Raw genomic sequence first — 21,723 nt, 5'->3', positions numbered from 1 at the left:
CCCTGCGCAACGCCTTGGTCTTCAAACCACGCCTACCGAAGTAAGATACCATGTTCAATCCGTAACTGGACAGTCACTCTCCAAGAAGGATGTTAAACATTGCGCTGGACCGATTCATCTACAAATAGGGCAATGTCATGAGGAAGAGATCTGGCTGTTGGTTCTGGAGGGCTCCACCATCGACGTGGTCCTAGGGCGTCCGTGGCTGGCGAGGCACAATCCCATCCTATCTTGGGGCTCAGGAGAAATATTGAAGTGGGGCGATACCTGTTGGCCTGAATGTTTCCCAAAGCTTCCACTTCGTCCCACTGTTTCTATCTCCATGTGTTCCACGACTATTGAAAGCCCCGTTGAAAAACGATCTGTTAATATTCCTCCTTGTTATTCTTCATTCCAGGACGTGTTTTGCCCCAAGAGAGCTGCCCGCCTGCCACCACATCGACCATGGGCCTGCGCCATAGATCTGCTCCCGGATGCCTCTGTGCCCCAAGGACGAATCTTTCCACTCTCTATTCCCGAAACAAAGGCCATGGAGGAGTACATTCAGGAAGCTTTACAACAAGGATATATCCGTCCTTCAACTTCCCCTGCTGCATCCAGCTTCTTCTTCATAGCAAAAAAGGATGGCGGCCTACGTCCTTGTATAGATTACCGAGCTCTCAATGAAGGTACAGTCAAATTCAAATATCCACTTCCACTCGAAAAACTCAGAGGAGCCAAAGTATTCACCAAACTTGATCTACGAAGTGCGTATAATTTGATCCGTATACGCAAAGGGGACGAGTGGAAAACTGCTTTTATCACCCCTACTGGTCATTATGAATACAGGGTGATGCCGTATGGGCTCGTTAACGCACCGTCTGTGTTCCAGAACTTTATGCATGAGATATTCCGAGATTACCTTCACCAGTTCATGATCATCTACATAGATGACCTCCTGATTTACTCCACTAACCTATCTGAGCATCACCAACAGGTCACTAAAGTACTCCAACGTCTCCGAGAGCATAATCTGTACCTGAAAGCCGAGAAATGCACTTTTCATCAATCCTCTGTACAGTTTCTGGGATACCACATCGATCACACTGGCGTCAAGATGGATGAGAGCAAGGTTGAAGCCATCGTCAACTGGCCAACTCCCACTACAGTTAAGACACTCCAGAAATTCCTGGGGTTTTCAAATTTCTATCGACGTTTCATTAATAATTACAGTACCATAGCCAGTCCATTAACCTCTATGCTGAAAGGTAAGCCCAAAACTCTGACCTGGACACCCGAAGCAATTCAAGCTTTTCAACAGCTCAAACAATCCTTTATATCAGCCCCCATTCTCGCCCATCTGGATCCACAACTCCCTTTCGTTGTCGAAGTAGATGCTTCTACCACGGGGGTAGGAGCTGTACTTTCACAACAGCAGCAGCAGGGGAAGTCAACCGAACTCCATCCATGTGCCTACTACTCTAAGAAGCTCAGTCCGGCGGAGTGTAACTATGACATCGGGAACAGAGAACTGTTGGCCATCAAGCTGGCACTGAAGGAATGGCGTCACTGGCTGGAGGGGTCCATACATCCATTTCAGGTATTAACAGATCATAAAAACCTACAGTATTTACGTGATGCCAAACGTCTAACCCCTCGACAAGCCCGTTGGGCACTGTTCTTCACTAGATTCCAGTTTTCCATTTCCTACAGACCCGGAGCCAAGAATGTCAGAGCCGATGCACTGTCACGCATTCATTCCACGGAAGAGACACAAGAACCCATTGAACCCATTCTGTCGGATAAAATCTTCGTGAATCCCATCCAATGGACAACCCCTCCAGTCGCCTCAGATCCAGCCCCTGAAGCTCCGCCGGACTGTCCTCCGCACCGGAGGTTTGTTCCACCTGACGAACGCATACCATTAATCCACTCCTCTCATACCTCACTGGGCACAGGGCATCCTGGGACCAACAGAACCCTCTCACTCCTGCAAGATCGGTTTTGGTGGCCTAGGATGGAACAGGACGTGCAGAGGTACGTGAGAGGGTGTCGGGAATGTGCAATGTCAAAGTCTCCTCGTCATCTTCCCTCAGGAAAACTGGTACCACTTCCCGTGCCTAACCGCCCCTGGTCACACCTAGGGGTCGATTTCATAACGGATCTCCCTCCATCAGAGTGTAATACCTGCATCCTGGTTATAGTGGATAGATTTTCTAAGTTCTGTCGATTAATTCCACTCCAAGGTCTACCTACAGCATGGAACACAGCAAAACTTCTGTTTGATCATGTATTCCGTTCATATGGTTTACCTGAAGATATTGTTTCAGATAGAGGACCGCAATTTATCTCCAGAGTGTGGAAAGCTTTCTTCCGTCTCCTAGGTGTGACCGTCAGCCTCTCCTCAGGCTACCACCCACAGACCAATGGACAAACGGAACGGAAGATCCAAGAGGTGGGGCGGTTCCTCCGTACCTTCTGCACAAGCCACCAAGACACCTGGAACCAGTTCCTGGGCTGGGCCGAGTATGCACAGAACTCCCTTCGTCAAGCCACCACCGGACTCACTCCATTCCAGTGCATACTCGGATTCCAGCCCCCACTCTTCCCTTGGACAGGAGAACCCTCGGACGTTCCGTTGGTAGATCACTGGTTCCGGGAGAGTGAGAGGGTCTGGGACGAAGCACACCAACATCTCCAAAGGGCAGTGCGTAGGCAGGTAGCCACAGCTGATCGTCGCCGTTCCGACGCTCCTACCTTTCAAGTCGGACAAAAGGTATGGTTATCTACAAGAGACATTCGTCTACGCCTGCCCTGTAAGAAGCTGAGTCCCAGGTTTGTTGGTCCCTTCACCATCACGGAGCAGATCAACCCAGTCACGTACCGTTTACAACTACCTGCACACTACAGAATCCACGTACATTCCATGTGTCACTGTTGAAACCTCACTATGACTCTCTTTTTCCCACAGAGCCTGGCCGTGAAGAACCCCCTCCTCCAATGATCACTGAACAAGGAACCATATACACGGTCAAAGAAATCCTGAATTCCCGGCGTCGAGGTGGTAGGCTACAATATTTCGTGGACTGGGAAGGTTACGGTCCAGAAGAAAGGTCCTGGGTGTCTCGTGAGGATATCTTAGACCCAACGCTGTTGACAGATTTTCATCAGAATCACCCAGATCGTCCAGCACCTCGGAACAGAGGTAGACCACCACGGCGTCGGAGGGGCCCGGCCTCGGGAGAGGGCCCGGGAGGGGGCCCTGGAGGAGGGGGTAATGTTACATCCGCGCCAGGCTCCACCCTCACTACAACACAACGCTCACAATCACCCGAGTTCTGATCACCAGCACCTGACAGCTATCATCTCATTAATCAAGCACCACATAAAAGCACACACCACTCTGCACTCACTGTCCAAGCTCGACTATTCGAAGTGGACTCGCTATTCTCAGCATATTACCTGTGATACTTACCTGTTTGAACTTACCTGTGATCTCCTTGTCGGTTCCTCGTTCTCCTCCAGATTCCCATCGATCGCCTTCCTCGTGTCGTCCTGTGAGTTGTGGTGTGTGGTTGTGGTGTTCGTCATTGGCTTCGTCTCCATCTGATCATCTGTGTGTACAACGGATATAGGACTGGTTACAATCTCATTCTACGCTCTCAAACTCTCTCAAGATTGTCTAAATACCTCTTCTTCTCACCCTGTCTGTTGAACTCATTACAATAAACTGTTATTGCGTTTACTTACCATCTGTGTCCCGTCCGCTTCATAACAGTAATGAGTGTAACTGCTGTAATGCATATTTATTACTGAAATGCTGGAAAGCATTTACAAGAACAATATTTCATGCCACCACAGTGAGTGGGAACTGTTAAGAACAAAAAGAAGAAACAAAAGAAAAGCACGTAAACATTGTATGCTATATAATTTTAAAATATGTATTATACACAATACAGGGTTTGCACATCAGCAATGATTGCACGGTAAATGTACAACTGCATATGTTGTTTTGCTAAAACTTGTGGAAGCTGCTAAATCATATAGAGAAGGACTTAGTAAGCAGGAAAGGGCACAATATTTTGACAAACTAAAGTTAATGTGTGGTAAAGATGTGTACGAGCAGTATTAAGCCTAATATTTCACCTACCTGACCGGAAATGATAAGAACAAACATGAATGTTGTCAAGATTCTTGCCCAGGAAATCCTGGTTCAAACGCCTTTTTTCCTCAGAAAGTCTTTGTACTCTTCTCTTTGATAGCTGTTAATATTTGGCAGTCTGTAATACTTCAAATGTTTTTTCTGGGTCAACCAATTAGTACAACCCAAAAAATGACAATAACTGACCATTTTCAGCAGCAATAAGCAAAACATGCAAGTTCTGTCATTGTTTACATTCATTGCCATGACGCATCGTGAATTGAACTGAATTAAAATTAAAGAGCTTGGGAATCTACGTCACTGTGTATTGCATTCACAGTCGCCGCCATGTTTTAGGTCACGTTGAGTAGCATACAATGACAATAAACACAAATCACTAGAGGAAAAAACGACTGTATTTGCGTTAATGTTTTTAAGAGCTGCTTGCACTTGCTTAGAATAATTGTACTAATATTGGAATCCGTTTATTGGAGCACTGAGTCATGTGGCCAGAACACAACACATACACACTCACAGAAATCATACGGCCGCATTCTACCATACCACACACAGGACCGAATTAATTTCTCTTTTGCAGTTTTTAATAACTAGGTGGCACTGATATATCTGCCAGATAAAATAAATGCACCATAGCTTGATCACAGCCAGTTGATCATGTAAGTGAACCACCGGTCTGCACATTTTGTGTGTATCTCAGATGTCTGTTCTATTCGAAAGTAAGTGCCCTGCGAACTTGAAATATTCCACCCTGATTCCAGTTCGAAGACAGTGTATATATTCTATTCAACGAGCATTAAAGTGTGCGACATGAAGACATGAATTTAAATTACATGTATTTACAGAGGTGTATTATGTTACGCATCTCTAGTAAGTTTAGTCTGTGTGTAAAGACGATGCAGGTGGTGGCGAAGTGCAAATCCATGAATGAATATTCCTAAGTAAAGTAAGCGCTGATGTATTTAATCATATATCATATCACCCTAATTTCATTAAGGGATGAAGTGCAATAAGTTTTACTGGACTTAAATTGAACAAATACACGCTTTTTAGATTTTTAGCTTTTGCTGAACAGTAAATCAGATGAGTTGCTTTATGAACAATGACAATGATCGCAATGAGTCATATCACAGATTAAATTACATTTCCAAACGTGTTATTCATAGCGTGAGCACTCACTCACTCGTGAGCATTCATGTTAATCTGTGATTAATAATAAATACAAACGACAAAGCCAGATTTTGAAGTTGTTTATTTTCATTGAGCTGCTTTCGCCATTGTGTTGTTTCAAGCTGAAAAAGATATCCGTTCTCCATTCCAGTCATGTCAGTGGATATGGCAGTTTATCGGATGCAAACTTCACTTTTTCATGTTGTTTGAACATTAATGTGTGTTGGCAGTGTATGTACAAATCTACCCTATAATAATAAAAATCCATGCAGTGGTTTTTAATTAATCTGTAAAAATAATAACCCCTTTTTCAAATCGAGCCGTTCTCAGATGCCTGTCGGTGTGGCGTCACACTGACAGAGGCCACTCCTACGATAGGTGATTGACATGAGCTCTTACCTCAGACCAGCTGTCACAGTCCAGTAACTTTTCTTGTTTAGATGCCGAAGCAGGGATGTAAGTTAGACAAGAATTTCTCAGATTGAGCGATTGAGGTGTTGTGTTGCTGGATGTAATAATGAACATCTGAGCCGCTGAAGATGCAGTGGATTACGTTTGTTTGTGAAGGGAATGTGCCTCACGATCTACATATATCCGTCTATGTTCACGCGAATTATTCGTGATCCAGCTTCACTTACAGCAGAAGTGTGTGTAAGCGTTTTTTTATGAATCTTTGCGATCGCCTTTCCTTATAACGTGGTAGTTCGGAGGTTTAGCGGCTAAATGCGGCTAAAGTAAACAAGATCGTCATTCCACAGAAAGAAGAAAGAGGCGGGGTGAGGAGAGCTCATTTGCATTTAAAGGAACAACCCCTTAGAATGAGATGATTTTTGCAGAGCTCATTTTGACAAGGTAAAAAGGGTGTTGTTTTACAAAACAACTGAAAATTTTTAATCAAAGTATATTAGAGACTTTTCATTAAGACCCTAAAGTTCCCGAGTTCATAGTATCACAGAACACGCTTCTCCACTGTGAATCCATGAGTTTTTCATTGAGGTGTCATGTAAGTTTTCTTTCACAGACGTCCACATGAGAAACAATTACTGTCCGAATAGGGCTTTTTATTCAGCAAGGGTGCTCCAAGCTGATCAAAAGTAACATTAAAAACTTAAATATTACAAAAGACTTGTATTTCAAAGTGTAAATTGTATATATACAATTGTACATATTTTACAGTTATATGTTGTTAGGTTTTAGGAGGAAGAACATTCCTGTCAGGTCTTCACAGATTGCATCGTTTCCAGCTGCAGCTCCACCCCTGTGCCTAATTACATTTAAAGAGAAATGCATGGTGTTATTCAAAAACCTCAAATATAGCAGTTACATAAACTCATGGCATCTGTCCAAGACAGATTATTTGTTCCGTGTTTATTTATCTTATCTGTGTTATGTGCTTAAAAGCAACTTCATGTATTTTAGTTAGTGATTAAGCTACTACATAGGACTAATATGATGTCTCATGAGTAAACATATGTAAGGGTTTATGTTTATTCACAAGCCAGATAAAACTAAATCACAGCCAAACACGGTAATGACCTGTTCTAGTTCTAGGCTTTTCATTGTAGTGACAAGAAATTCTACATTCCAGCTAACACAAAGACTAAAAACATTCCTATGCCCAAAAGCTTATTTTATTAACACCTATTTTCAGTTTGATTTCCACAGAGATTATCTAAGAGACGGTTATGGTTTCAGACTCTGTTTTGTTGTTAATCACATCATAGTCACCCACGTTTAAGCCGGTTCAACAGAGAGAGCAACAAGACTGCAGAAACTGTGTCAGTTTCAAGTGAGCAATTTATTAGCTCTCTTAACCCAGTCATCACTCTGAAAATCATAAATCACAAAGCACATAAAACTGACATAAAGGAATGAATGGAACAAAAGCTTGCTCAAAACATTTGTTATCAAAGGTGTCAATGTGTAATTGGTAAAAAGGTGATGTTTGCAATCAAACAGTATTAAAAAAACATTATTAACCATTATAGAATAATAATAATTAAGCAGCAAATGAGCATATCAGAATGACATCACAGAAATAAATTACACTTCTTAATATTTAATAGAAGTATTTTAGATTTTAAAAAATATATATTTCACAATACTGTATTTTGTATCAAATAAATGCAGCCTTGGTGAGCATAAGAACCAAACATTTGATTGGTAGTGTATGAATTCTAAAAAATTAAAACTAAATTTAATTAAAAACTTTTTTTCCAAAAAAAAAAAAAAAAAAAAAAAAAAAGTATAATCATATTCATTCTTCATTTTTCTTTTTTGTTTCACTTGTAACTCAAAATATCTGAATTATCAAAATTCTGCATTTGATCAAAACCAAGATGCAAAACAAATTTATTCTGAATAAATGCAACTAGATTAATAGTCTCTATTATGACACCACACCCTGAGATTTTTGCATAAACTAGGTGTGGTGTCTGATAACAAGAAATAGAGCAACTCGTTAGGACAACAACCCGAAGCGATGTGCACTAACTAGTTCTTAATGCATTCCATACAACTCCTCCTATGACAAGAAAACATTTGCCTGTGCTCGTTTTGCATAATTTACTTGCACTTTCAGTTTTTGTGTCAATATAAGCTCTACACATTCTCATTTTAAGAATGAACACCCCCATTTACTGAGGAAAAAGATTTATGAGGCGTTTCGAACAACATATATATGTATAATGGTAAAATATTTGCATTTGTATAACATTACGTATTTCATCCATCTGTTGCCAGGAACCTTTGGTGTCACAACAACAGATGAACATGATCATTGGGCCTGGGCCGAAACCAATGAACGTTGAATTGCATCAGACACAGGAGAATAGAAAAAAACAGAAAAAAGCGAAGGAAATTAGGAGAAAAGGGAGGGATGGGTCACCCAGTGGGTCACTTGCCACATTTCGGATGTGACCTCAATGTCCTGAACAGCCATGAAGTGTTTTTTTGGACTACAGGGTCTTCCCAGGATAGGCTGAAATAAGACCAGGGAGGTTTGGGTGTGTCTATAAGAGCAAAGCTGATGTGTGTGTGTTCAGATGCTGTCCTGGGCCACATTTCCTCTGTGCACATGGAGCTTAGGCAGGGCAGATTGTTTCCTGACCATCCCATATGAGTGTGCATGTCTCTCTGCCCTCTGTGCTCCTAAAATAAATGTGTCTAGTACATTTGAACTTAAGCAGGAAACAAATACGAATGAATTCTACCTAATAAATAGTTAGCGGTGCTATTGCACATCTCTTATTAAATAAATCTTAAATTGTAAGTATTAAATATTGCTGTATAACATCACATCAGAGCAACCCCAAGTATGATGTTCCCTTTCAAGAGGGACCCTCCTCCTCAAAAATATATACAGTTGAGATCAAAACAACGACCATTTGTGCAGTTTTTTTCACTACTTGTTTGCGTTTATCGTTCATACTCTGATTGAAAATTATATTTCTCTGAAAAAAAAATCACTATTTTACTGTGTTTTGTTATTATGTAACACTGTTTCCATTTACTTCCTAAACATTTTTGAACACATCTATATTGTCAATAAACTAAATAGACCTGTTTTTCACTGAAAAGCACCTGTAACAATATTGTAATAAATGGCTATAACTTGCTTGGGGAATGTCATATGTAGACAAAATTTTATTTGGAAGTGTAAAACACCCAAATACAACTTTCTAAAGAAAAAAGATCCAAACTTTAGGAGTTTCTATTTGAGTACACAGTAAAAAAAACAACCTCCAATTGTTGTTTATGATTTTCTTACAATTTTGGAAATTCTAGACTGAAATGTCAAGTTCTCCTGTTTACAGTGACATATAGAAGTTGATGCTAACTGCTAGAATGGGTCTAAAAAGCAAGGAAAGGTGCAGGCGTGTCAGGTGCCCCAAAAAATGTTCTAGGGCTTTAAGGGTTAATTAGTGTCATTGTGTCACATAGTGTCATGATTAACCTTTCTTGGCCTTCATCTGTTTACAAACACAGTAAAAATCTGAGGAATGCTGACAGTTAGACAGGGTTTGTCGTATAATTAAGGAAATTAGCGTCAGGTGCCAAATTAACACCAATAACTTAAAGGTATCTGTAAGTGTTCTCTAACTTTGATTGGAGATCTTTTTCAAATATCTTTGTTTTTTATACTGTGCTTCAGAATACAATTAATTTATGAAATATGCTTAAAACTACCCTTATATGCCAGTTAGGGTAACTTCAAATGGGACTAAGTGACCTTGAAATTTAGGAAATTCATCATTTTTATCTCCATATTTATATATTTTCATGCATTTAAGGAGAAGTTCACTTCAAGAAAACATTTACAGATAATTTACTCACCCCTTTGTAATCCAAGAAGTTAATGTCTTTCTTTCTTGTTTCTTGTTTCTTGAGAAAAACATTTCAGAAATTATATCCATATAGTGGACTTCAATGGTGCCCCCAAGTTTGAACTTCCAAAATGTAGTTTAAATGCAGCTTCAAATGGCTCTAAACGATCCCAGATGAGGAAGAAGGGTCTTTTTTTAAAGATCTTTTTTTTTGTCATTTTTTAAACAAATTGACAATTTATATACTTTTTAACCTCAAATGCTTGTCTTGTCTTATCTTTGCAGTGCGCATGCGTACACTGTAAAAAATAAAAAACACAATTTGTTGAGATATTTGTTAGATGCTAAACTTAACAGATTGGTAAGTAACCCAGCTGCCTTAAAATTTTCAGTTGATTCAACTCAAATATCTAAGTTGTCACTTAGTATAATTTAACATTTCAAGTTGAATAAACTTTTTTTGAGTTGACTGAACTTAAAATTTTGAGGCAGCCAGGTTACAAATTATTTTAAGTTGACTCAACAAATTATTTTTTACAATGTAGTCTATGTAATCTGGGTCAGTACAGTAAGGGTATGTCAAAAAACTACATTGTTGATTTACCTTTTTTTTTGTAAAGGCCGTTTGATCTTCTTTGCATATTCACTTTGTAAACACTGGGTTGGTACTTTTGCTGCAATGTAGGGCAATTATGAAGTTGGGGAAGAAAATGAGATGGGAGTTTTGACATACTGTATTGAACCAGAAAAAACAGAGTTCACGCAGACCTAGACAAAACGAGCGTTTGAGATTAAAAAGCATATAAATTGTCAATTTGTTTTTGAAAATCGACGATCAGTGCGCTAGATAAGACCCTTCCTCGGTTGGGATTGTTTAGAGCCTATCGAAGCTGCTTTTAAACTGCATTTTGGAAGTTTAAACTTGGGGGCACCGCTGAAGTCCACTATATGGAGATAATTCCTGGCAACACCCTAGCAACCAATCCGCTTTCTCAAATGTATAGCATTGGGGTGAGCGATATGACCAATATCTTATTTCACAAATTCACAATATGAGACATTTTATGTCTCGCTAACAATATATGTGTTATGTATACATTAATATAGTTGATTTTTCTTTAAGTGAGGTTTTTATGATATAAAAATATTTATTTCACAAAAAAAAAAGAAATACTACTTAAATACAAATACAAAAAACTACACGTCTGTTTTCGCCACTGAATAATGAAAAAAAGGTAATTGCGAGGTACTTTTTGTCTCACAATTCTGACTTTTTTCTCATAATTGTGAGATATAAACTCACAGCTGAGAGTTATAAAGTCAGAATAGCAGAATATAAACTTGCAATTGTCAGAATAAAGAACAATAAAATCAGAATTGCGACTTGCAAATGCGAGTTTGTATCTTGCAATTCTGACTTTTTTTCTTACTGAGAAACCTCAAATTTGCGATTCTGGGGAAAAAAAAGTGTCAGAAATGTGATTTTTTTTTTTCAGAATTCCAAGTTTATATCACTGACTTTATAACTTGCAATTGTGAGTTAACCCTTTAACTGTCACACCCTATCTTGAACATAGACGTGAAAATGCACTAAGTAAAATTTTTATAATTCATGAACGAAAACATTTGTAAAATGATTTTGATGTACAATTTCCATGGTAATGCAATGTCTGATTTTAAAATGTTTTTTAAAGAATGAATTTTGGGATTTTAAGTTTTCAGGTGATATATCATTTCTTAAGATTTCTATTGCGTAATATGTAAAAAGGCAACGAAGAAAGTGTTTTTGTGACAAAGGTCAGAACTCCTGTTACGTAGATTTTTGAGGTGCACTCTTGTCGTAAATTAATCTATTACTTTTCCTACATAATTTGTAACACAAAAGAGTGGTAAAATATCTATTTAGAAGTCTTAGACCTTCCCAACGATATATAGTTTGTCATGATTAGATTAGGATTTATTGGTAATATGGTGAAGTAAAGTTTTGATGACAGTTAAAGGGTTAAAGGAGAAGTCCACTTCCAAAACAAAGATTTGCATATAATGTACTTAGCCCCTTGTCATCCAAGACGTTCATGTCTTTCTTTCTTCAGTCATAAAGATGTTTTTTTTTTTTTTTTTTTGAGGAAAACATATAATGGACTGCTATGGTGCCCCGATTTTGAACTTCCAAAATGCAGTTTAAATGCGGCTTCAAACGATCCCAGCCGAGGAAGAAGGGTCATATCTAGCGAAACGATTGGTTATTTTCATTTAAAAAAATACAATTCAAATACTTTTTAATCTCAAACACTCGTCTTGTCTTGCTCTCTCTGACCTCTGTGTATTCTGACTCAAGACAGTTAGGGTATGTCGAAAAACTCCAATTGTATTTTCTCCCTCAACTTCAAAAATCATTTCAAAATCATCCTACATCACTGCACCAACCCAGTCTTTGCAAAGTGAACATGCAAAGAAGATCAAACACCTTTAACAAAAAAGGGAAAACAGCGATATAAGACGATTGTATTATTAAATAATACAATAAATTGTACTATTTTATGAAAATAACCGATTGTTTCGCTAGATAAGACCCTTCTTTCTCGGCTGGGACCATTTACAACCGCATTTGGGATCGTTTGAAGCCACATTTAAACTGCATTTTGAAAGTTCAAAATCGGGGCACCACATCAGTCCATTATATGGAGAAAAATGCTGAAATGTTTTCCTCAAAAAACATAATTTCTTTACAACTGAAGAAAGAAAGATGACAAGGGGGTGAGTACATTATATGTGAATTTTTGTTTTGGAAGTGGACTCCTTTAATATCTAAAGCAGCACCCTAGCAACCATTAAGACTACCCTCTTAAATGCATTGCATAGCCCTGGCAACCGAATGTGTGTTTACTTGCCATCATGTTGTGAGAATGGCAACTTTTGTTTTTATAAGTAAACATATTTTGTTAAGTTAAAAAAAAAAAAAAAGACAGACAGGTGTGGCAAAACTACAAATCCCTCAATATTGGCAAGCGTAAAGTAGGTGTGAAAAGTAAGTGAAGGAAACAACAGAATGATGGCTTTGCCAACTAGTCTGATGCCTCTTTTGTGAAAAGATGTGTAGATAAAAAAAGGTTTACACAACACAGCTAGACTAAAGTGAAATTAAAGACAGGTGAGAAAGCGAGAGAGGGAGGATGTGTGTTTGTGTGCACTGGCGCACTTTATTCTGAATTTTAGATGTTTAAACTTAGCTTAACTGGCACTTACCTGGAAAACTCAAGCACTTGGCAAGCAAACTCACTCAGACAGTTCATGACAGCTGAGGAACAGGCTCTACAGCACCAGAGAAAGACTGGTTCTTAGTTAATATGATTGTGAAATATATATACATAAGTATAAAACAGTCCAGATAAGTCATTTCCATGCTTTTGAAAGAAGATCTGAACATGCACCTGTTAAATAATATGTGCGTCTACTGACTTTGATCTTAGTTAGTGGATTAAAATCTTGTGGGTTATTGCACATCACACAGATTTCACTGATTCCAGGGCTTAGGTTAAAACACACTGTATTTGCACATGGTTTCAAAAATGTTTGATGAGCACTGATGAATGTTGTGTAGCAGTTAGGCAATCAATAAGACCTATGCATGACGACATCTAGTTCACATCCAACACAAACACTTCATGAAAGTACATTCTTCAATAGGTTCAAGTTATTAATAGCCTATGAAAGGATTCTTGAAATCTTATTTTGGCTCAGGACCCAAACAAAAGCCTAATAATTAATTTTTACATCTAAAGAAATGTAAAAGCATTTATATTAAAATTCATTGTTTTTCCTTTTGACATTTTAATTCAAATTAAACATTTGAACAAACATATACACACACTTTGAAACTCCATGCTGGGGAAAATACATTTAACGATAGCCAGATTGAAATTACATTGCTTTGTTTTTTTTAGCTTATCCTCATTTATAATTACATTAATTCCTAACTATTTGCAAACTGCCAATTTACGTACGTTACATACGTTAAAATGAAACCCAACAATTAAAATTCTTTTACCATTTACTCACGCTGAAGTTGTTCCAAACCTGTATGAGTTTCTTTCTTCTGTTAAACGCAAAAGAAAATATTTTAAGTAATTGTGGTAACCAAACAGTTCACGGTAGCCACTGATTGACTTCCATGGTACGGAAAAAAAATACCATGGTAGTCAGTGGCTACCAAGAACCTAGCAATGCAGTTTGCATTTACTTTTTTTTTTTTTACAAATTTGTGAATAAATGGGTTGTTCTGAAGAGCTCAGTGAATTCAAGCGTGGTACTTGTGATAAGATGCCGGTTTTGCAACTAGTCAGCTTATGAAATGTCATCCCTGCTAGATATTTAATGCTCAAATGTAAGTATTATTGGAAAGTGGAAGCATTTAAAAAGGGCAGCAATTCAGCGAAAAACCACATAAAGTCACAAAACAGTAGGGCTGGGTAAAAAAATATATTTTCTATATTTTTAATTTTTTTTTTATTTTTCATTTTAATCGATTCTCATTTTTAAGAAACAATATTATTCTTAAAGGAGAATTCCACTTCCAGAACAATTCACAAATAATTGACTCACCCCGTTGTCAGCCAAGATGTTTATGTCTTTCTGTCTTCAGTCGTGAAGAAATTATGTTTTTTGAGGAAAGCATTTCAGGATTTTTCTTCATATAATGCACTTCATTGGTGCCCTGATTATGAACTTCCAAAATGTAGTTTAAATGCAGCTTCAAAGGGCTCTAAACGATCCCAGCCGAGGAAAAAGGGTCTTATCTAGCGAAACAATCTGTCATTTTTTTCGGAAAATAAAAATTTGTATACTTTTTAAGCACAAAAGCTTGTGTAACACAGGCTCTGGGATGTGCGTTCACATACTATTGAATCATGTTGAAAGGTCACGCTGAACGTAGGCTGAACCACAGACCCATTGTTTACAAAGCGAACGCGCAAAGACTAAAAAAGTGCAAGTAAGTCAAACGCTGTTTACAAACAAAAAGGTACAACGATGTCAGATAATTCTGAAGTTGTAGGAGAAAATAATATGGAGCTTTTCGACATACTCTACCTTTTTGAGCTGGAGTACACAGACGATGAACCTGTGGTGATTCGAAGACGTGATTCGTAGTAGTGAAGGGAAGTTCGGATAATTTTACCAACTCGGACCTTTGAGTCTCGTTCAGCAAAATGAATGAATCTTTTTGAGTCATTTTGTTCATTTTAGCAAAATCAGCAACACGTGACAGCCCCTTAAGATGAACGAACGACTCGAAAAACCTGAAGACTCAAAACAGGTGAACTAATTCCAGTACAGAGAGGATGTTGAACCAATGAACAAATCGTTCAAGAATGACCCGTGGATGCACATCCCAGAGCCTGTGCTACATGAGCTTTTGTGCTTAAAAAGTAAAAAAAAATTTATGTTTCAAAAACAATGACCAATCGTTTCACTAGATAAGACCCTTCTTCCTTGGCTGGGATCGTTTAGAGCCCTTTGATGCTGCATTTAAGCTTTGGAAGTTCAAATTCGGGGCACCAGTGAAGTCCATTATATGGAGAAAAATCCTGAAATGCTTTCCTCAAAAAACATAATTTCTTTACGACTGAAGACAAAAAGACATGAACATCTTGGATGACAAGGGGGTGAGTAAATTATTTGTAAATTGTTGTTCTGGAAGTGGAGTTCTCATTTAAATTCCAAGAATCGATTAGTCTAGTCCGTTTTCAGTTAATGAACAAAACATATAGCACATCTTTCATCCAATAAATTGCAACAAGCATTGTTACTTTTGATATAAAACAAAGTCTCAGATTTCAAATTCTGTCATTTTTATTTACAGTATTCTAAAAGTAAATGCTGTTTTGGCGCTGTTTAATGTGGAGTGACAGATCGCTGTATGGCCTCCTCAGTTTAAGAGAAGTGGCAACGCAACGTGCGTTAACTGATCAATCTCCAGGTTTTAATACCAGTTTCAGCACAAAATAAACATTAATAAACATCCGAATGTATGTTAAAAGAAAGAGTACAACCTACCGAAATCCGTATCCTGACCGTATACATTTGTATACAAATCAGTTCATTTTAACCTTTAATATTACTATTACCGCTGTATATTTGACAGCATTGACAGATTTTTTTTTTCTTGAGAAGATTTGGCTAAAACAATTAATATCAAATCGAATCAGAAATGGAATAAAATCATGAGCTTGTTAATCAGAATCTTCCGAGTCCATAGCTGAAGAGTTTTAAACTTCCACTGACATTAATATCAAAACAAAACTGTGCAGCAGAAGCTTCATGGAATGGGTTTTCCTGTCCGAGCAGCTGCATGCCAGTCTCACCTTACCAAGAACAATGCCAAGCATCAGATGGAGTGATGTAAAGCACGCCTCCACTGGACTCAGGGACTCCACTGGAGCAGTGGAACACGTTCTGTGGTGTGACAAGCACGCTTCTCTGTTTGGCAGTCTGATAGGCAAGTTTGGGTTTGGCGGATGCTAAAAGAACATTACCTGCTTGACTGCAATGTACCAACTATGAAGTTTGGTGAAGGAGGGCATGGGGCTGTTTTTCAAGGATTGGGCTAGGCTCTTACTTCCAGTGAAGAGAAATCTTAATGCTTCAGCATACCAAGACATTTAGCAGTGCAATGCTTCCAAATTTGTGGGAACTTAAATATATATATATATATATATATGTATATATATATACAGTGCCCTCCACTAATATTGGCACCCTTGGTAAATATGAGCAAAGGTGGCTGTGAGAATAAATCTGCATTGTTTATCTTTTTAATATTTAATTAAAAAAAATCACAATATTCTAACCTATCATTTAAGTAAAACTGTGGAAATCAGGGGGAAAATCTTATTATGAAATAAATGTTTTTCTTTAGTTCATGTTGACCACAATTATTGGCACCCAATTATTGCAACGTCCTTTATTCAGGATGACAGCTCTGAGTTTTCTCCTTTAATGCCTGAAGAGATCACCTGACAAGAGATCAGAGACCATTCCTTCATACAGAAACTCTTCAGATCCACTCCATGCTGGTGCTTCTTCTCTTCAGTTCACCTCATGCATTTTCTATAGGGTTGAGGTTAGGCAACTGGGAGGACCATGGCAAAAGCTTCATTTTATGCTCAGTGACACATTTTTGTGTTGATTTTGATGTTTGATTTGGATCACTGTCCTGATGGAAGATCCAACCACAGCTCATTATAGAACTTCTAACAGGTTTACATTTTTTATCTGTTGGTATTTGCTAGAATCCATGATGCCATGTATCTGAACAAGATGTCCAGGACCTCTGGCAGGAAAATAAGCCCACAACATTAAAGATCCAGCAGTATATTTAACCGTGAGCATGGGGTACTTTTTGTACCAAACCTATCTTGAGTGTTTGCTGATGCCAGAAAGCTCTTTTTTTGAGTTTCATCTGACCACAGAAGCCAGTCCCGTTTGAAATTCAAGTTGTGTCTGACAACTGAATATGCTGGAGTTTGTTTTTGGATGAGCAAGGAGGATTTTTCTTGAAACCCTCCTGAACAACATTTGGTGACGTAGGGGCTGTTTGAATTTTTTTTTTAGTCTTTTGACCCCAAGACTCAACTTATCTCTGCAATTCTCCTACTGTGATCCTTGGAGAGTCTTTGGACACTTAAACTCTCCTCCTCACCATGCATTAGGACGATATAGATACACATCCTTTTCCAGGCAGATTTGTAACATCTTGAGATGACTGGAATTCTTAATTATTGTCCTAATGATGGAAATTGGGATTTTCAATGCTTTAGCTCTTTTCTTACAGCCATTTTCTATTTTGTGAAGCTCAACAATCTTATTCTGCACATCAGAACTATATTATTTGGTTTTATTCCTTGCGATGGATGATTAAGGAAATTTGGCCTTTGTGCTCCTCATATTTATAATCCTGTGAAACAGGAAGTTATTGCTGGACAATATCATTCTAGTGTGCTAAATAAATGCAAATATGAATGGGAATATACTTCAAAGATATTGAACTCATTATAATTTCTAAGGGTGCCAATAATTGTGCCCAACATGCATATGAGAAAAACATTTATTTCATAACGTAAGTTTCCCCCCACTTTTAATTGTTTTACTTCAATAAAAGGTTAGCATTTTGTGATTTTTTTGAATGTAAGATCATAAAGATAAACAAAGCAGATTTATTTTCATAGCCGTCTTTGCTCATATTTACCAAGGGTGCCAATATTAGTGGAGGGCACTGTATATATATATATATATATATATATATATATTCCAGCATGACAATGCCCAACTGCATAAAGCAAGATTTATGACAGAGGTATCCAAACGGTCCTAGAGGACCAGTGTTCTGCCATGTTTAGCTCCAACTTGCCTCAATACAACGGCCTGGAAGTTTCTAGTATGCCTAGTAAGACCTTAAATAGCAAGTTCAGGTGTGTTTAATTAGGGTTGGAGCTAAACTCTGCAGGACAGTGGACTTCCAGGAGTGAATCTGGACAGCTCTGGTCTATGAAGACATAGTTGGATGAGTTTCGTGTGGAAGGACTTCACTGGCCTGTTGACCCGTTCAACGCCTTTGGAATGAACTGGAAATGAGATTGTGAGCCAGGACTTCTTGTCTAACATCAGTTCCTGACCTCACAAATGCTCTACTGGATTAATGGACAAAAATTCCCAAAGAAAACACTCCAAGAAATGTGTGAAAATCTTCAAAGTGGAACCTGTTAAGGATGTGAAGGGGGGTCCAAATCCATATTAGCTAATGTCTGTATTTAAAGTTCCTGTTAGGGGACACTTGTATTAGTGATACTTTTGTCCATATAGTGTGTGTGTGTGTGTAATATCAGACAAACTGTTAACTTTATATTTTCACGTTAAGAGCAGAATTCGATGCATCATTTTATTTACAGAACAGCTCATACAGATGCTTTCAGTACAGATCCTAAGAGATTTACTTTAGTAGTCACTCTAGATCTCGTCGAAACCAGGTGCACTGTTGTATAATGAAACCTACGTCTGATTCAACAGAACATTACATCACGCAAACACTAGAAGTGAAACTCTACTATATCAAGTAAATCAACGCAACTCATCAATTTAAAATATTTTTAATGCATATAAGAACGACATTCTCAGTAAAAACCAATAAAAATAAAGCACTTCATCAAGAATGATGTTTAAACAGTGTCCCTGTCTTTCCAACACTGAGAAACACAAACAGAATTCTCCAGAAAAGCACAAGAGGTCAAAGGGTAAAGACATGTTGTCACGCAAATGATGCAAGATGATCCGTTTTCTTTCCTCATACACAAATTCCCCTTTACTAATGCATTTCCACCTGTCAAAATATTTCACTCAAATACAGAGGTGACAACTCCTGAAAGTGCGTTTAAAACAGACACTCGCGTACAGTGTGTTCAGACGCATTCAAACACATCTAAGCACCCGAAACGTGCGGTTTGTCACGGAGGAAGTCCTGAAATAAAACAAGATCTTTGGTTCATTGAGTACCATATCAACAGCAGTACAGCCAAGTAGCTAAAATGCCATTAGTGGACATCTCAAAATCCAAATGAACAAACTAGTGGATACTGTGCTTATGTGTGAAGTTTTGCATTTGTGTGTAACAATGAAAAGGACCGAATATAGTTGTGAAGATTTTCTGAGTGATCTGAGTATATCAGCAGCATTCGGATGAAAATAAGTATAAAATGCTTCTCTGTTCTCTGCACTCAGATTTGAGCTTCTCTTTGGTTTCTATCAGAACAGAAGATTGTGCAGGTTTACAGTGTACTGGAGGGTTGTTTTTTAGTTTATATTGCACTGGAATACAATGGTAGATTTCCACATACATACAAGCTCACACACAAACATTCACACAGGGTGCAAACAATACGCTGCACAGCAAGAGTGCATTTATCCGTAGCCTTTCAGCGGGCTGTTCAGTGCTTACTGGGGAACTGCCAATCTGAACGCAAATCTACCTTAGAGGTTTTGTTGGGGTCAATGCCATGTTAACAACACCAAAACGACAGCAGGGAGTGTAAAAAGGAGTGTCTATTAAAAAATGTTGACCCAAAATGTCTCGGTCCAGAAGGTAAACGTCACTCACAAAAGCTGTAAGAACCAGGCAATCTCTGCTATTCCTTTGAGCTATTTTTTTATGTCTTGATCTTTTAGGTTGTTTGATCAGTTCTGGCGAGATGCTCTCAAAGACAAGTTTTCAGCTCTTCGAGTAAGATGAAGGATCTTCAGACTGTGAAAACCTACCTGTCCACCTCCACTAAGATGGCTTGTCTGAAGGACGACAGAGCTTTACAGGAGGAGCTTGATAGCAGATCTGGTCATGACAGTTGAGTGTTTATAAAGACTTGATTCTGTATCCTCACTGGCACAGTTACTGGCTGTTGCTTTTGGTGAGGTTTTCCTGCTCAGGGCAGGGGCTGTTTATTCCCAGACTGCTGAGGAGATCTTTGAGTTTGGACACAGTCTGCTGTAGCTCTGTCCGTTCCTGCTGGAGAGTCTTTACCTCAGATTGTAGCTGAGCCTCTTGATTCACCAGGCCGTCCACACGAGTCTCCAGCCATCTGATCTTAGCGTGGGCAACCTGATGGAAAATGACAATGTCAAAAAGTCAGGAATTCTTGCAATGAAACAATTTACCACATATTTGATGGCGAATTTTATAATTGAATGAATAATACTAAACAAAAAATACTAAAAAAGACCACCCGATCTTGCGTCAGCAGCACCACATGAGTGCGTTGTCGCACTTTTGTGAACGTGTGTCAAGGACTGACACAGAAGACAAGAAATGATGAATGAAGTCATTATTTGTGTTTTCTTTGCGGAAAATTACGGTTGAACCACTGATGTCACATGGACTATTTTAACAATGTCCTTACTTCCTTTCTAGGTCTTAAACGTGGTAGCTGTGTTGCTGTCTATCCAAGGTCAGAAAGCTTTTGGATTTCATCAAAAATGTCTTAATATGTGTACGGAAGTTGAACGAAGATATTAAAGCTTTGGAATGACTTGTGGGTGAGTAATTAAAGACAGAAGTCACCTGAAGCTCCTCTAGGAGGTCTAAGTTTTGTTGTCGGAGGCTTCCGTTTGTTTTCTCCAACTGGGCCACTCGCTGTGATTGGCTGAGAGTGGAGGGACCATCCAAGAGCTCGTCCTGAAGAACATGATATTCCACCTCATAGGCTTGCAGCTGCTTACTGATATCCATCTCAGACACCTACAGAGAGACATGTACAAATATACAAGATGAGAACGTCAAAGCTGGGCAAGTCAAAGCATGTTTCTTTGTGTGTGTGTATGTGCATACAAACTTCAGTTTGTAAGATGAGGGGGTGGGTCTAAAAAATATTTTACTGATGAATGATCATCCAGCATCCAAAAACAACAAAACGACAACATATGCCCTTTGTGTGTTCAAGCTCTATATAACTTGTGTCTTGATTTATGGTGTTATAAGTTCCTAGGTGCTCACATATACTTCCTTGACACCAAAACAGTAACATCTTAGTGTTAACAACATTTTAGACAATTAAAAAATGTAAAAAATATCTTCAAGATATTTAGCAAATAATGCTGTAAATTTCAGCATGTTCTTTACACAGCAATCATATGGCGTTGAAAGGTTTGTAATTAGTGCTGTCAAATCAATTAATCGCGATTAATCGCATCTAAAATAAAAGTCTTTTTACATGCATTACACATACACAAATATATTTCATACAAAAGTTTGCATACACCTTTCAGAATCTGCAAAATGATAATTATTTTACCAAAATAAGAGGGATCATACAAAATGCATGTTATTTTTTTATTTAGTACTGATCTGAATTAAGATATTTCACATAAAAGATGTTTACATATAGTTGTTTCCAAAGGAAACACAAGGCATTAAGGGGGTGAAAACTTTTGAATTTTAAGATCAGGGATTTATTTAACTTATTTTGTGATATTTAATATGATATTTAGGCAAAATTAGAAAAATGTACACATTTTCATTCTGTTCAAAAGTTTATACCCCTGACTCTTGAT

At 38.2% G+C, this 21,723-nt stretch overlaps 1 protein-coding gene across 4 annotated transcripts in view; it reads right to left on the bottom strand.

Annotated features, from left to right (window-relative positions):
- Nucleotides 1-18,760: 18,760 nt before the first annotated feature.
- tbc1d1 (TBC1 (tre-2/USP6, BUB2, cdc16) domain family, member 1) overlaps nucleotides 18,761-21,723 on the bottom strand; it is a 76,003-nt gene continuing 73,040 nt past the window's right edge. For all 4 annotated transcript variants that reach the window (XM_051111449.1, XM_051111534.1, XM_051111611.1 and 1 more), the window contains 2 exons: nucleotides 20,735-20,911; nucleotides 18,761-20,275 (listed from right to left, as the gene is read on the bottom strand). In XM_051111449.1, coding sequence (XP_050967406.1) covers nucleotides 20,066-20,275; nucleotides 20,735-20,911 — 387 coding nt within the window. In that variant the 3' untranslated portion in view covers nucleotides 18,761-20,065. The remainder of the gene's footprint in view (nucleotides 20,276-20,734; nucleotides 20,912-21,723) is intronic.

The sequence above is a fragment of the Labeo rohita genome, chromosome 1, assembly GCF_022985175.1.
Source record: "Labeo rohita strain BAU-BD-2019 chromosome 1, IGBB_LRoh.1.0, whole genome shotgun sequence".
NCBI lineage: Eukaryota > Metazoa > Chordata > Actinopteri > Cypriniformes > Cyprinidae > Labeo > Labeo rohita.
Note: the sequence above shows the minus strand (reverse complement) of the source record. Positions and strands in the feature narration are given on the sequence as shown.